The sequence below is a fragment of the Paramormyrops kingsleyae genome, chromosome 9 (assembly GCF_048594095.1).
Source record: "Paramormyrops kingsleyae isolate MSU_618 chromosome 9, PKINGS_0.4, whole genome shotgun sequence".
In the NCBI taxonomy this organism is placed as follows: Eukaryota; Metazoa; Chordata; class Actinopteri; order Osteoglossiformes; family Mormyridae; genus Paramormyrops; species Paramormyrops kingsleyae.
In genome coordinates, this window is record NC_132805.1 from 24996957 (window position 1) to 25011998 (window position 15042).

The 15042-nt window shown below is 44.4% G+C and overlaps 1 protein-coding gene and 1 long non-coding RNA gene across 6 annotated transcripts in view; one reads left to right on the forward strand and one right to left on the reverse strand.

Annotated features, from left to right (window-relative positions):
* The window catches only part of LOC111840413 (guanylate-binding protein 2-like), a 16249-nt gene extending 4012 nt beyond the window's left edge, over positions 1-12237 (forward strand). For 4 of the 5 annotated variants that reach the window (XM_023805203.2, XM_023805204.2, XM_072716618.1 and 1 more), the window contains exons 2-11: positions 6636-6829; positions 6977-7104; positions 7398-7507; positions 7723-7916; positions 8061-8303; positions 8505-8785; positions 10061-10273; positions 10369-10471; positions 10731-10924; positions 11037-12237. In XM_023805203.2, coding sequence (XP_023660971.2) covers positions 6636-6829; positions 6977-7104; positions 7398-7507; positions 7723-7916; positions 8061-8303; positions 8505-8785; positions 10061-10273; positions 10369-10471; positions 10731-10924; positions 11037-11258 — 1882 coding nt within the window. In that variant the 3' untranslated portion in view covers positions 11259-12237. Of the gene's footprint in view, positions 1-5171; positions 6005-6635; positions 6830-6976; positions 7105-7397; positions 7508-7722; positions 7917-8060; positions 8304-8504; positions 8786-10060; positions 10274-10368; positions 10472-10730; positions 10925-11036 lie in introns of those variants that run through there. The other variant, XM_072716617.1, reaches the window with a different exon arrangement.
* LOC140592675 (uncharacterized) lies at positions 11119-13957 on the reverse strand. Its single transcript, XR_011993071.1, has 3 exons — positions 13851-13957; positions 13459-13542; positions 11119-11306 (listed from the first exon to the last, which is right to left on the reverse strand). It is a non-coding gene; the product is annotated as an uncharacterized lncRNA (long non-coding RNA).
* Between the last annotated feature and the right edge of the window lie 1085 nt (positions 13958-15042).

Consider the following 15042-nt stretch of genomic DNA (forward strand, 5'->3'; position numbering starts at 1 on the left):
GGACCCGGGCCCGATGCAGGTGTCCCCGCCCTTTCCGGGAGACTGAGAGGCGGGGACCCGGCCGGGGTCTGTCACACTGGGGTGACGGTGGCAGAGTCACAGGGGAAGTAACGGGGGCAGTCACAGGGGCCTCAAGCTCCCCCTCCGACTCCACTATGGAGGGAGGAGCATCAGGGCAGCAGTCCGGGACCTCCTCGGGGACAGGGGCCTGGGGAGCCGAGCTGAGAGCTCAGGGGCCACGGGGAGCTCAGGGGCCGCGGGGAGCTCAGGGGATGCAGAAAGGGCCTCAGGGGAGGTAGCCCGTGATGCCGCGGGCGAGCTGGGCTGGACAGGCAGAGCGGCGGCCTCCGGCAGGGCCGCGGGCAGAGCGGCGGCCTCCGGCAGGGCCGCGGGCAGAGCGGCGGCCTCCGGCAGGGCCGCGGGCAGAGCGGCGGCCTCCGGCGTGCGGCCAGCTGCAGGCAAGGGAGTCATTGGGGGCGCAGCTGCAGCAGCAGCAGGGGACTGAGCTGGTAGCTCAGGCATCAGAGTCACGGGGAGCACGGGAGTCACAGGGAGCACGGGAGTCACTGGGGGCGCCACAGCGGGCACTGCCGACACATGGCCAGCAGGCGGTGCCTCAGCAGGCGCCGGGAGTCACCGGGGGCGCCTCAGCAGGCGCGGGAGTCACCGGGGGCGCCTCAGCAGGCGCGGGAGTCACCGGGGGCGCCTCAGCAGGCGCGGGAGTCACCGGGGGCACCTCAGCAGCAGGGGACTGAGCTGGGAGCTCAGGCACTGGAGTCACGGGGAGCACTGGAGTCACGGGGGGCGCTGCAGGCGCCTCAGGAACCTCGGGGGGCGCTGCAGGCGCCACAGGAACCTCGGGGGGCACTGCAGGCGCCCCAGGAACCTCGGGGGGCACCCACTCCAGGCCAGCAGGGGGTAGTGCAGCTGGAGCAGGAGGCACAGGAAACTCAGGGGGCACTGCAGGCGCCGCCGACTCTGGGCCAACAGGGGGCACTGCAGGCAGAACAGGCTGGTCAGGCAGGACAGTCTGGACAGGCAGGACAGGCTGATCCGGAATGGGCGCCAGGAGGAGCGCCGAGCGAGCTGGTGCTGCCCCTTTAAGGGCTCCAGGGATCCGGGGAATAGCGTCCCTAACGGCGTGTATCCCGCCTTGACCCAGGCACGCCGGCCGGTAGTGACACGCCTCCATCGGAGGTGGCTTCTCCGGATGGGAGCCGGCCAGGCGGGTAGCGGTGGTGTCATCCCAGGCGGGGTGCAGAGAGCAAGCCCCCATGAACAGAGTCGGAGTGGCCTCTTCTCCCTTCCCTCTTCGCCTCTTCTTTTTCCGCCGTCCGGACCCTGTAAGAGGCAGCGGGGTCGTCTCCGCACAGGTGAGCGGCTGGAGCCGCTTCATTTTACCTTCGGCCACCCCGCGTCTCAGCTGCCTTAGGTTGTCACGCACCTCTTCGGTCAGATGCGCATCGCCAGGTAGGGACATCGCCTCTACTACGTCCCTGCTCCGGTAAGCTAGAGCCCGAAGCAGGGGATCCTCCTGGACCTCGGGCTGAACGAGCCAGTGTAGTACCTCGTCGGTAGCGCTGAGGTATTCTTCCTCCATGAGGTGAGGCGTCTTTCTACGGAGTCCGGTCATTCTGTTACGGCGATCGTGCAGGCGCGCGGGGAAGCAGGCGAGATGAGCCGTGAATATAGGGAAACACTGGGTTTAATGCAACAAACAGCAGGCAAGAACACAGAATGACACTACAACATCAATGACCGGACTGGGGATACAAACGGGAACGCGGACTAAATACACTGAACTAATGACAACAATCTGAAACAGCTGTAAAACACTGGGATTCCACATGAGGTTAACGAGGGGGCGTGGCACACATTAGGATCGGACGGAGCGGGGCATGACACTTACTTATTTGCTGGATGCTCTGTCACATCCTCCTTGGGTTGTTGTTGGAGAGGTGATCCTCAATCTTCCTCTTGTAGGCCAGTTTAACCTCTCCGCTGCCTTTCTTCAGGTTAGCTCTAGCAATACTATGTGGAGCTCTATTGCTGGACCTGAAGGAGGAGTAACGTTCCTTGAGGAGCATTTTAGCACATTTTTTCACTCAAAGTTTCTGATTGGGGTACATCCAGATGTGTTTTTCAACTGTGACAATGTCAACACAATTCTTTATGTAGCAGAGTACAGTTGATTTTCATAAGTGTTCCGATTTGTTCTTTCAAAGCAATCCCACAGTTGTGAGGAACCTCCTTCAGGCCATGTCCTAACAGTGTTTGTGGTGGTTTGAGCTTTTCTCCTCAGGGGAGTGTATGCTGGGTTTAGAAGTATGGGTAAGTGGTTTGATCAACCTAAGTGAGGTAGTGGTGGTGACCTGAATCCGTTTTTGATGTTTGAGTAAACTTAATCAAATGTTCTTCTACCCATGGTAACACAGCTGCCATGTTGATGAAACTTAAGGAGAACTGCTTTTCAATCTGCATGGTAAAAGTCACCAACAGTAATATGGGCTGCTTCTGGATAGGTGTTCTGTTGTGAATTTATAGGACTGAGTAGGTAGCCTAAGCTGTGTTATCATTAGCGTTCAGTGGAATTTAAACAGCTGTGAATATAGCAATGGTAAACTCACATGCAAGGTAAAAAGGTCCGCATTTAACAGTGAGATATTCCAAATCAAAAGAAGTGTTTGTCTAAGATTTCAGTAGGAGTACTCCATTTGTTATGTATATAAATGCAGAGTCCCCCTCAATTGCTCTTACTGGAGTCTTTGTTTCTGTCCCAGCAAAAAAAACGTGCAGTCTGCAAGCTCAATAGCTAGATCCGAGATAAGTGAGTCTGTCAAGGATCCGGGCGGATTTGGCGCAAGGACGTTGCATGGTGCAGGCAAGCAGGAAGTTGGATGACCTACTGGCGGCTAATAGGAACACAGGGGTTTATTAAACAAAGTTGAACACACTAAGAAGACTACAAAACAAAATGGACCAGGAGGGGTCAAAAGTAAAAGGGGAAAAACAAAGACTAATTACAAATGACTGGGGCAACAAGGAGTAGGCAGGCAGGCAGGAAACAAATAAACACCAGGGTACCATGTAGTGATGTTAAGCTTGACACCGAAGCTCCGAGGCATCTGTCAAAAAAAACGATACAGTGCGTTCTGAAGCAGAACTTTGATGCTTCTTCTTTTCTACCCTAAACACGTGACCATGGTGATCCAAAGCTTCGTTCTGCGCTCAACCACGTGACTGCTTCAGGAAAGTGAAAATGAGGCGCGAACCTCAGTGACCCCAATATACCACATACTGAAGACCATTTGAGGTTCTGGGATATGCACCAGGCTGTGTATCCACACTTATACGAACTTGCAGTAAAGTTTTTATGCACTCCAGCGTCCTCCGTTCCATGTGAGTGGGTATTCTCCAAAGCAGGAGAAGTGGTGAATAAAAAACGTAACCAACTTAGCCCCCGCACTGTTGAACAAATGCTGTTCAAAATCTGTAGACTAATGGCCCTCTTCCATTACACAAGCACCCCTTCCCAGTTAAGTCAATGGTTTCCCAGTCCACAAGAATTCACATTCAATTTCACCAGGTCATTAATGTTCACGACGCACTACAGACCATTAGAATTTTTGCCAATTTATAAATATTGAGATTCACTGCACTCGCTCAAAATGAAGTGTTATTTCCTTATTTGACCACTTGGTGTCACTAATGGTCACCAATTCGAAAGGCTTCGAGTACTGAACCGTTTTTCAACACACTTGAAAAGGAAGCTTCAGTGCTTTGAAAAGCTTCGTTTTGCCATCACTAGTACCATGCACTAAGACAAGATATACACCTTATGCAATACACTAGAAATACTACGCTTAGCAAACAGCAACATACATTTCATACAATGAACCACTGGGGAACTGAACTGAGGCAGGGACTTAAATACTGAGGGGTAACAAGACTGACACAGGGCAGGTGAGACTAATTAACAAGGGTTGGGAAAACAGGCCACAGATTAAACTAATAATTAAATCAAGGGACTGAGAGGGGGAAACTAAGACACTGACAGAAACAAGGAAACAGAATGTACACTAGGGGAATAACAGACAGGTAAAAAACACAAGCACAGGCACAAAGCATGAAACCAAAACCAAATACAAATCACAAGACAAAGAAACTAGAACATCTGATACACTACGGAACAAAATACAAAAATAGAGGAAGTAAGATTCAAACACACAACAAAGGAGTTAGCAGGTAGCCACATACTCAATTCATTGAGCCATGCGGCCAACGGGGAGGAGAGGAGACACTACAGACTAAGACAATGGGGAAAGACAGGATGACCAGCGATATCTACTGGCCAAATGGGGAGAAGACACAAGACTGGGACAAAACAGGTGCTGACCCTGACAGAGTGATGCTATGTCTTTGTAATTAGCAAAATACAACAGTCTTGTATGCATTTGTTCGCGGAGATCTGAAGATTCAGTTCACCCATTTTGTTGGCTGCTGAGAAAAATGCTAAGTAGCAGTGGTTTGTGTGGTTGTCTCCTTAGTCTAGCACGCATACCACACCGCGCTTGCCGTGCTTTTACTTTCTGTGTCCTCTCCACCTCCAAAGCCTGCAGGAGCCAACAACAATTCGCAAAGAGCCTGGGGTGCTGGATATCTCCTCTGGTACAATGCAAAAATTCACATATAATTGCCTGATTCCACTGTATTTCTGTTGTTACAAGATCTTGACGGCTGTAGGTGAGACATACAAACAAAAACATACAAAAAGCGCACCAAAGTGGAGAGGTGTGAGTTGCTGCATGTGTGTGTGCCGCCATTTTGCCAGGTATACAATGAGCATTCAAAAGTAATTTGACATACGAAATGTACAATACAAAAGCCTGTAACTTACCCAAAACAATTAGCCTATGTCTGAAAAGCAAATAATTCCACCAATGAATTAGTCAGTGCTAAAATGAAAAGTACAATCTGCATCGTTTTAACCATGAGTCATAATGCTTAGATGTATTATCATAATGCCAGTGTAAGTATGTCAGTGTAAGTCTGCTCCTGAGCTCCCACTTTGTCATTGTCACTGACCGATCATTTTTCTTTAGCAAACTGATACTTGTTCATCTGAATGACAGCAGTTTCAACATTTCAAGGCTCTGGATTACAGTATGTAAACTCCACTGGCAAGAGAAACCACTCTCATGCACATGTAACTTCTTCAGATCTTAAGATACAGTACAATAGCAAACAAAAACGCCAGCACACAACTCTGTATCAAAACAGCAAAATAGCAATACAAGAACAACAAAATCATATACACACACACACACAACACAACAATGCCGTATCACTGCAATTTTTTGAATATATCTTTAAATCGTTTTGAAAGCTTGGTTAACTGTTTTGCATGCAGTGACTAACAGGAGGATCACATACTGTACATATGCAGTTAAATTTAAGCAACTGAAAACTGTGCCAAATGATGAAAACTGGGCAAAACCATTTGAATACATCTTCTAAAACCTTTGGAAATTTGTGTAAAACGATGAGAAATGATTTTCTGTTATGCAAAAGTGACATTATGATGAGGGGAATACACTTGTTGTTTTGCAAATATTAACCGTCATTTGAGAAATGCTCCAAAGCAATTGAGAAAAATTGTAAAATGCAGATTAGGTGTATTGTGTATAGTTCAGGCAATTCATACTTAAGCACATACATCCATCCATCGTCCAACCCACTTATCCTATTGGGTCACCCGGAGCCTATCCCAGAAGCAATGGGCAAGAGGCAGGGAACAACCCTGGATGGGGGGCCAGCCCATCATGGGCACACTCACACACCATTCACTCACACATGCACCCCTAAGGGCAATTTAGCAACTCCAATTAGCCTCAGCATGTCTTTGGAGGGAAACCGGAGTACCAGGAGGAAACCCCATGACGACATGGGGAGAACATGCAAACTCCACACACATGTGACCCAAGCGGAGACCCAGGTCCCAGAGGTGTGAGGCAACAGTGCTAACCACTGCACCACCATGCCGCCCTAAGCACATGCAATTATTTATATTTACATGTTTGGTATCACAACGTATAGGCGTTGATATAGGAGATATATGACAACATACACACATACTATATTCAAAATCTCATCTTTCAAATGCTTAACTAGTACAGGGCCCTAGCAGCCTATTCCAGGGGTACACCCTGGATGAGATGCCAGTCCATCATAGGAGGAAACACTCTATGAGACAACAGACAATTTAGAAACTCAATTTCCCCTAACTGCATGTTGTTGGACAGTGGTAGTACCCCAAGGTAAACTGAACTCATGCACTCAGGGAAAATAAACAACTTCAGGGATCTGAACCCGTGAACAGTCACCATCATCTCACATCCTATGCCTTCAGGGTTGCTACCCCCCACATTACCCAAATTCAATCCTTCTTTTTAAAAAATGTATCGCTTTTCATTTTTATAAACAAAGCAAGCATTAAGAACACCAGAAATTAGCGCAAGAACTGCAATGTTTAACTACAGGACAAGTGATGTACTGTATGTTATATCCATGGAACGTGCCAGTTCAATTGTGCCAACGATTACACCTCACTGTTTCACATGCACGTCTGCTTGCAGCATAATGGCTGGATTCTCCATGGCGGAACCGATATGTCTGATTGAAAATGGCAAGGATGGCAAGCTGTGCGTCCAGCCTAAAGCACTCCAGATCCTGGAGCAAATCGGACAGCGAGTTGTGGTTGTGGCAGTGGTAGGACTCTATCGCACTGGCAAGTCTTACCTCATGAACCAGCTGGCTGGAAAGAGGAATGGTGAGGGTGTCCCGTGTCTCAAAAGGTGTTAACCATATAGCACATGTCTCCACATCTATTTCAGTAGTAATGATTTGTGTTAGTGCAGAATTGTCCAATCAGCTTGTTTGTCTTAACCATCCTCATGAGTCATTTTGTTTGTATCAGGATTTGCCCTGGGAGCCACCATACAGTCCAAAACTAAGGGCATCTGGATGTGGTGTGTACCTCACCCTGTTAAAAAGGACCACACTCTGGTGCTCCTGGACACCGAGGGGCTGGGCGACGTGGAGAAGGTGATCAGAAGGGCTACTTGTTCTGTTTCAGCATTTAATTTAAGGTTGAATATGCTGTTCAACATAACACTGAATGTAATAAACAGGCACATGGGAGGGCTTAGGGTACCTGAGCACCTGGCCAGATTTTTCTGAATGACTAGAATGATTGGTTTGATTTGGTGGCCAAAATTTACAGAAAGGGACATTCACTTTCCACCCCGCCCCCCCGGGTCGAGCAGCTGTCCCCCATATAGTCTCTATTGTCCACAAATATTTTATGTCTTCTCCCAACCCAAATTTTCTCTTCTCAGGGAGATCAGAAAAATGACACATGGATATTTTCCCTGGCTGTACTGCTGAGCAGCATGCTGGTGTATAATAGTATGGGAACCATCGATAACGACGCCCTGCAGCGCTTACAGTATCCTTCTGATGTCACCACTGGGCCCTTGTGAAAGGCCCTTAACCCCAGTTGCTCCAGGGTCTGGCTGATCTGGCTCTTTGATTCTTACCTCTATCTCACCTTGAAAAAAGCATTTGCTAATAAATAAAAGAATGTAAAATGAGATGACAATTTTGTAAACAGAGGGTCTCTTTTTTTCCTGGAAGCTTCCTCCTGAACATTGGCATGTACAGCTATGTCACAGAACTGACAGAGCACATCAAGGTGAAATCACAGCAGGATGAATATGAAGATGAATCTACTGAGTTCTTACGAGTCTTTCCCTCCTTTGTATGGAGTGTCCGAGATTTCACCCTTACGCTGGAGCACGATGGGAAGCCAATTACCGCTGATGAGTACCTGAACAATGCGTTAAAGCTAAAACCTGGTGAGGACATCAACACAAATAGTCACTGGTATTGCTTTAATATGAAGAAAAATAAAACACTGTAACTAAGAGATGGCATGATACAATGAACCTAAAAAAGACTGTAATCAGAACTTCCTGTCAATTTTTTTTTGTTGTTGAAAGGTCATTCAAAAGCTGTCCAGATGTACAACATGCCTCGCAGCTGCCTTAGGAATTATTTCCCCACCCGCAAGTGCTTTGTGTTTGACCGTCCTGCAAGGACAGAAAAAATGCGCATTCTAGATACACTTGCTGACGCAGACTTGGATCCCAGCTTTGTGAAGCAGGTCAGGGAGTTCTGCTGTCATGTCTTCAGCACCGCTGAAAGCAAAACTCTGAAAGGAGGTGTCCATGTGACAGGCACATGTGAGTATTAAGTCCATCTACTGCTGCCTTTTGCAGTGTGTTATTGTCTTTCTGCTTCAGTTTTCTCATAACAGAAATTCAAAATAAGAATCATTTCGTCAAATGATCATTCATTCTTGGATAAATTGTAGACCATCTGTCTTGAAATGTGTGCCAAGTGGAACCTGATGATGGTAATAAAGCAAGCTGACTGTCCCTTAGTGTTGGGAAACCTGGCGAAGATCTATGTGGATGCAATCTGCAGCAACCAGATCCCTTGTTTAGAAAATGCAGTGCTGAGCTTGGCACAGATTCAGAATGCCAAAGCAGTAGTTCAGGCCATAGATCACTACAATGCTCAGATGGCGGAGAGGGTTGCCTACCCGACTGAATCACAAGAGGAACTGTCACAAATTCACCACGTTGTAGAGAAGGAGGCACTGAAGATTCTCATTGACTGCTCCTTCAAGGATGATGATCAGAAATATCAACAAAAGTTCTTGGTATGGGAGTCTAGTAGCTGTACAAATGGTTTTGATACAATATTTTGTGTTTTTCTATTATATTTGAATCATACGGAGCCCCCGAAGTCCCATAGAGTGATTTTTTATTTTTTATTTTTTTTATCTTGTGCGCACAAGATACATAACTTGAGCGCATAAGATACATAACTTGTGCGCACAAGTTATGTATCTTGTGCGCACAAGATAGTTACAGTCCGTATGAATGGTCGCGACAGAGGTGAAGTGACATGAACAATACTTTTCCTTCGGTCCTTATCGGTAATCATAATAATACACTATGATAAACAGGTACAGTAAATACATCATTACTGACACCTGTTTATTGTATTTATTGAACCTGTTTATACCTGTTTTACTATGATTACCGATAGTGAAAGAAAAACGTATTGTTCATGACGCTTCACCTCTGTCGCGACCATTCACACGGACTGTACGTGTAACTCAGCCTTAATGCCAAATTAGTGCGCAGCAGCGTTGCATCTAGTCCTTCGAGTAATATTCATTGCAAGGCTACTGTATCTTTTCATATTGTACCCTGATGCCAGCAATGTTTTTTTTAGGAGAATGATTCGATTAAACAAGCGAGTAACATCAAACACACAGCAATTCTTCTAATTATGTCAATGAAATCATTTTTGAGAAATCAGTAAACTCTTGAAAATTGCAAATGCAACTTAACCTAGAGGTCTATCAAACGTAATACGGCAACTATACACAGCTAACCTGTTCCTTACAAATATTAACTTGTGCACACAAGATACGTAACTTGTGCACACAAGAAAAAAAAAAAAATCACTCTATGGGACTTTGGGGGCTCCGTAGAATCACATTCACTGCAATATGAATTTGACTGAAGTTGCTATGAACGATTAACAAATACTGAAATTTGTCTAGAATCTTGTAAAGCCCATTCATTACAAAAATGTGTGTAAAGCAGTGCTTGAGGTCATGCATATAAAGTACTATGCAAGTCTTAGGCAGTCAAAGGAATTGATGTTTAAATGATCTTCATTTTGGTATAAAACAACAGTATTAACCTGTCTGTTAAAGTGCATTAGCTCAAAACATCGTAAAACGTCCTAATGTGTTTATAGTAACCCTCCAGTGTAGCCATGTATTTGTTCACTTGGCCAATAGCATACCATGTTTGGCTAAGCAACACCTCATCAAAGTCTTAAAATAACTAGATGTTGTTCTCCCCTCCAAAAAATCATTTTTAAATGGCCAACTATGTGGTACTTCTTGTTCCTCCAGCTAAGTCTGGATGAAATGTATGCAGGAATCTTGAGGAAAAACATTGAAGAATCCAAGAAAGCTTGTGAGTCCATCATCAAGCATGTTTTCCAACCTCTAGAAGATCAGCTTGGCTCTGGCCACTACGTGTCAAGCGGAGGGTACAAAGCCTTCTGTGCTGACATGCAGAGATTCATCAATCGGTACAGATCAACACCTGGCAAAGGGGTGCAGGTAACAGTGGAGTAGCCATTGAGATCAGTCAACGTTGTGAAATTGAGTGAGTTTATCTGACCGCGATCACATGTCCTGCTCATTACTGCGTACAGGCTGAAGAAGCCCTGAAGAAATATTTGGATGGGAAAAAGGCCTTTCAGGACTCCATACTGACCGCTGACCAGTCTCTCACTGAAGCTGAGCGCCAGATCCAAGGTGAAGTGTCTGTTATGAATATTGCCATCATTTTCATAATATATTCAAAATGAATTATTGTCGACAGTGTTGGCTAGTTTTAATTGGCAAAGTTTCTTTGATGTGGGATGTAGTAACATGATTATTGTATAATTAAAGATGGCTGGTTTTATTCATTGCTACACTATAAGGAATGCATAGCAAATGTAATGATATCTAATCATATTTTGCTTACAGCACCTCAAATGTTGTATTTGTTGTCCTGCTTCCCCTTCTGCAGCTGAACTGGCAAAGGCTCAGGCCCTTGAGCAGCAGCATCGCACTGAGACTGAGATGAATAATATGTATGAGAAACTGTTAAAGGACCAGGAGCAGAGTTACAATGAGTTTACTCAGCAGCTGATGCAGAAAATGGAGGAAGACGGGCAGAATGCCGCAAAGGAGTATGACAGAGTACTGGCAGCTAAACTGAAGGTAGACGCATTGACGTTAAACGCTACTAGACCAGGGGCTCTCCTTCTGTCTTTCACATGTTGTTTGTCAGGTGACTGAGCATGAGCATGATGGGCTGTGTTTGTTATTGCAGGAACAAGAGGACCTTCTCAGCCAGAACTTTAATGAGAAATCAGAACTTATGCAACAAAGCATTGATGCCCTCAAACAGGAGAAGAAAGCAATGGAATCAAATAAGCCTTCAATGCTTGGCAATGTTCTAGAATCTGTAGGAACCGTTGCCTTGTTCTTACCAGGGCCCATTTCAAAAGTCATTGGCGTTGCTTCCTTATTGGGTTCACGATTTTTAAAATGAAGTCGCTCCCCAGGGTTTGGCTGACAGTCCCATTAAACCTTTGTCACACTGAAATAAGCAGATGACAAAAGACATATATAAAACATGCAACCATCTTGAAATAATTTACTTGCCATTTAAAAGTATAAATACTGAAAACAAACAACATACTGTACCTTATAGCCATGGTATGCTTTTCAAAATTACCTAAAAAAGGGTAGCTGTGCTCATTCATATGTAATCTTTTTTTAAGGCATACTGTACACACACAAAGGTGAGAATGAGGCTGGGGAAGTCCTTGGTCAGCTATTGCAGCTTTTCTCAGTTACTTTGGTACATTTCTCAAATCATCCTTAACATTTGTAAAACAATCAATTTCTCAAAGCAATTTGTACAACAGCAACATATAATGGATTGTTTGCAAAATCCTGGGACTTTCTCAAAATCCTTAGTTTATCCCTCAAAAGGAAATATTTATGGCAATAAGCTTGCAGTGCCATCAAGTTCTTGCACCATTGTTCACAAACAAGATGGTGAAAATGCATAGCCATGTTGTCAATAAAATATGCACTCTGAATATTTTCCAGCGTCAACGGTGAGTAACATTTTGATGACAATAATAGAAAATGCATAAGGTTTTGCTTTTTCTGTATGGCATATATCAATTTCAACAGTACATATACTGTGCATATACTGTAACACACAACACACAAATGTATACATACATATATACAGCATATATATATACACACACACACTGTATGTATACATGTGTGTGCTACAGCCTATATGTACAGTATGTAACTATAAAGTACATTTAATGCATATTATAAATTGCAAGTGAAATACTGTAATATGAAGCATTGCAGTAAGTATACAGTATAGTACTATAGTATCATGCACATTGTTGGATTACATATCTATTGTCTTACACTGAGATGGGGGGGGATCATCCTCCTCAATAATATCCTATATAATAAAATGCTTGGTTTACAAAAAATATTTACGACTAATATATCTCATCACATAAAGCTTTTTTTTTTTTTACTGAGTTTCCACCTCGAGAACCCCTACCCTTCATTAAAATGGTTTAGTCCAAATTCCCGCTCCAGTTTGCAGGCACTCGCTTCCAGACCCATGAGCAAGTAGTCAACATAGAGAACGGGTGGAAAAGGATGGTATGGCTTTGTATGTTAACTCACCAAAGGCCTTGTTTCACAAACAACAGTTAGTAAAAGGCTGTGTGAAATGGTGGAATTTAATGATCAGGTTAATTAGATTTCACAAAGATTATCTTATTTGATTGTGCAAACTGCAACTCGCTTGGTTAGTTAATAGCACAGCACAAATAGCAACGCTGACAACGCAGTGGTACATAGTGTTTGTGTCAGTCACAATTCATCTCATTGTGTTTGCTGACAGGGCACAAGAATGTGTAAGAAGTCCGTCAGAAAACAGGCCAGACTTGATATTTATTTGTAAAATGCCACAAAGTAAGTTACTCAGTTACCAAAAACTCTGAATTATTCAGCACTTGATCAGTGCTCGCAGAAAGTCTAGTTAAGGAGTGCTTCAATAAATCCACCATATTTATCTCTAGTCGCTATTTTATGTTGTGTTTGTGCTAGTGATTCTATCCAGAAAGTTAGGATGTTTGTGAAAGAAGACAGGGTGCAGGAGAGTGACAGGGGCATCATACTGGTCCCTGAAATGAGGTAAATTTTCCACAGTGCATGGCTTAACATTCGTGTTGGAATTCATGTTGTGCACAATTTTAATAATTTCCTCAAATTCAGTGCAAATGATGCGGGACATTACCAGACTTAAACTGCCATATTACTGAAGATGGATATCACTTTATATATTGCAATTGTAACGGCAATAGTTTACGGAAAAAAAAAACTAATTGCAGGGTTTCTGAATCACACATCTGGCGTGACGCTCACGCTCTCAGACTCTCATGCTCTCAGACTCTCAAGCTCCTGCAAAAAATCATGGCAAATCTGTATTATTCCATTAAGAATCTAAAATTAGCTACATCAAAGTGTTGGAACAGACTATTTACAATGTAATTCACGTAACATACATACACGTAAATGTGTGTGCAGATTTGTCTCGAATTGAAGATCTCATGACGGCCAGCTGACCAAAGTTGCCAACCGTGGAACACTATACAGCATACTGTAACTACAGAGTTGCCCTATAATGCAACGTACTGTACCTTTCTACTTCAGCCCTCCAGCCCGGCCACCAATACCTCTGTGGCACCATCCGCTGAGTTGCGGAGACCCTCAGGTGCCCGGAGCTATGGGATGAATGTACCCATTTGATTATCGCGGACCGATGAGGATCGGGACCATACAACCTGCCCTGGGGGCATCCAGCAGGAGATTCAACTGCCTCAGGGGGGTCGAACTGCCTAGAGTGCGTCGGCCTTGTGGGCGTGACACCGTAGAAGCACATTAAAAAAGAAGCCCCACTCAATCCTATCAAAAGCCTGGCATGCGTCTAAGGACAATATAGCTGTATCTCTAGAACTGTGTTTTTCATACAATATGTTCAGAACACATTAAATGTTATGTAATCCTTGTCTATTTCTACTGTCTCTCTTACGGCGCAAGGTCTCTTATAACGCCGTCTGGCCCTGGTGCTTTCCCGCTCTGCATACTTTGAATGGCCTCTGGTAATTCCTCCATTGTTAAACCGCAATCCAATTCCTGTTGTTCCCTTTCTAAGTCTGGAACTTCAACTGATCTAAAAAAGAATTTTGACTCTCACAAATCATTTGAACACTCAGATGCATACAAGGACTCGTAATAATCCCTAAATGTGTTATTGATCACTATTGGCTCTGAAGTCACATCACCTGCAGGTGTCATGATGCTGTTAATTTCCCTGTACGACTGCCTTTTTCTAAATTGGCCAAACCAATAATTTACCACATTTTTCTCCTTGATCATAATAGGACTGTTTTAGCAACTTTATCTATGGATAACTTATATACTCAGCAAAAAAAGAAACGTCCCTTTTTCAGGACTGTGTATTTCAACAATGTTGTAAAAATCCAAATAACTTTACAGATCTTGTAAAGGGTTTAAACAATGTTTTCCATGCATGTTCAATTAACCATAATCAATTAATTAACATGCACCTGTGGAATGGTCGTTAAGACCTTAACAGCTTACAGAAAGTAGGCATTTAAGGTCACAGTTCTAAAAACGCAGGACACTAAAGAGACTTGTCTACCGACTGTGAAAAACACCCAAAGAAAGATGCCCAGGGTCCCTGCTCATCTGTGTGAACGTGCATTAGGCATGTTGCAGGGAGGCATGAGGACTGCTGATGTGGCTAGGGCAATAAATTGCCATGTCCGCACTGTGAGACACCAAAGACAGCGCTACAGGGAGACAGGAAGGACAGCTGATCATCCTCGCAGTGGAAGACCATGTGTAACAACACCTGCACAGGATCGGTACATCCGAATATCACACCTGCGTGACAGGTACAGGATGGCCACAACAACTGCCCGAGTCACACCAGGAACACACAATCCCTCCATCAGTGCTCAGACTGTCCGCAATAGGCTGAGAGAGGCTGGACTGAGGGCTTGTGTGTTCCTGGTGTGACTCGGGCAGTTGTTGTGGCCATCCTGTACCTGTCACGTAGGTGTGATATTCGGATGTGCATGTTAATTAATTGATTATGGTTAATTGAACATGCATGGAAAACATTTAGACCCTTTACAATGAAGATCTGTAAAGTTATTTGGATTTTTACAACATTGTTGAAATACAGTCCTGAAAAA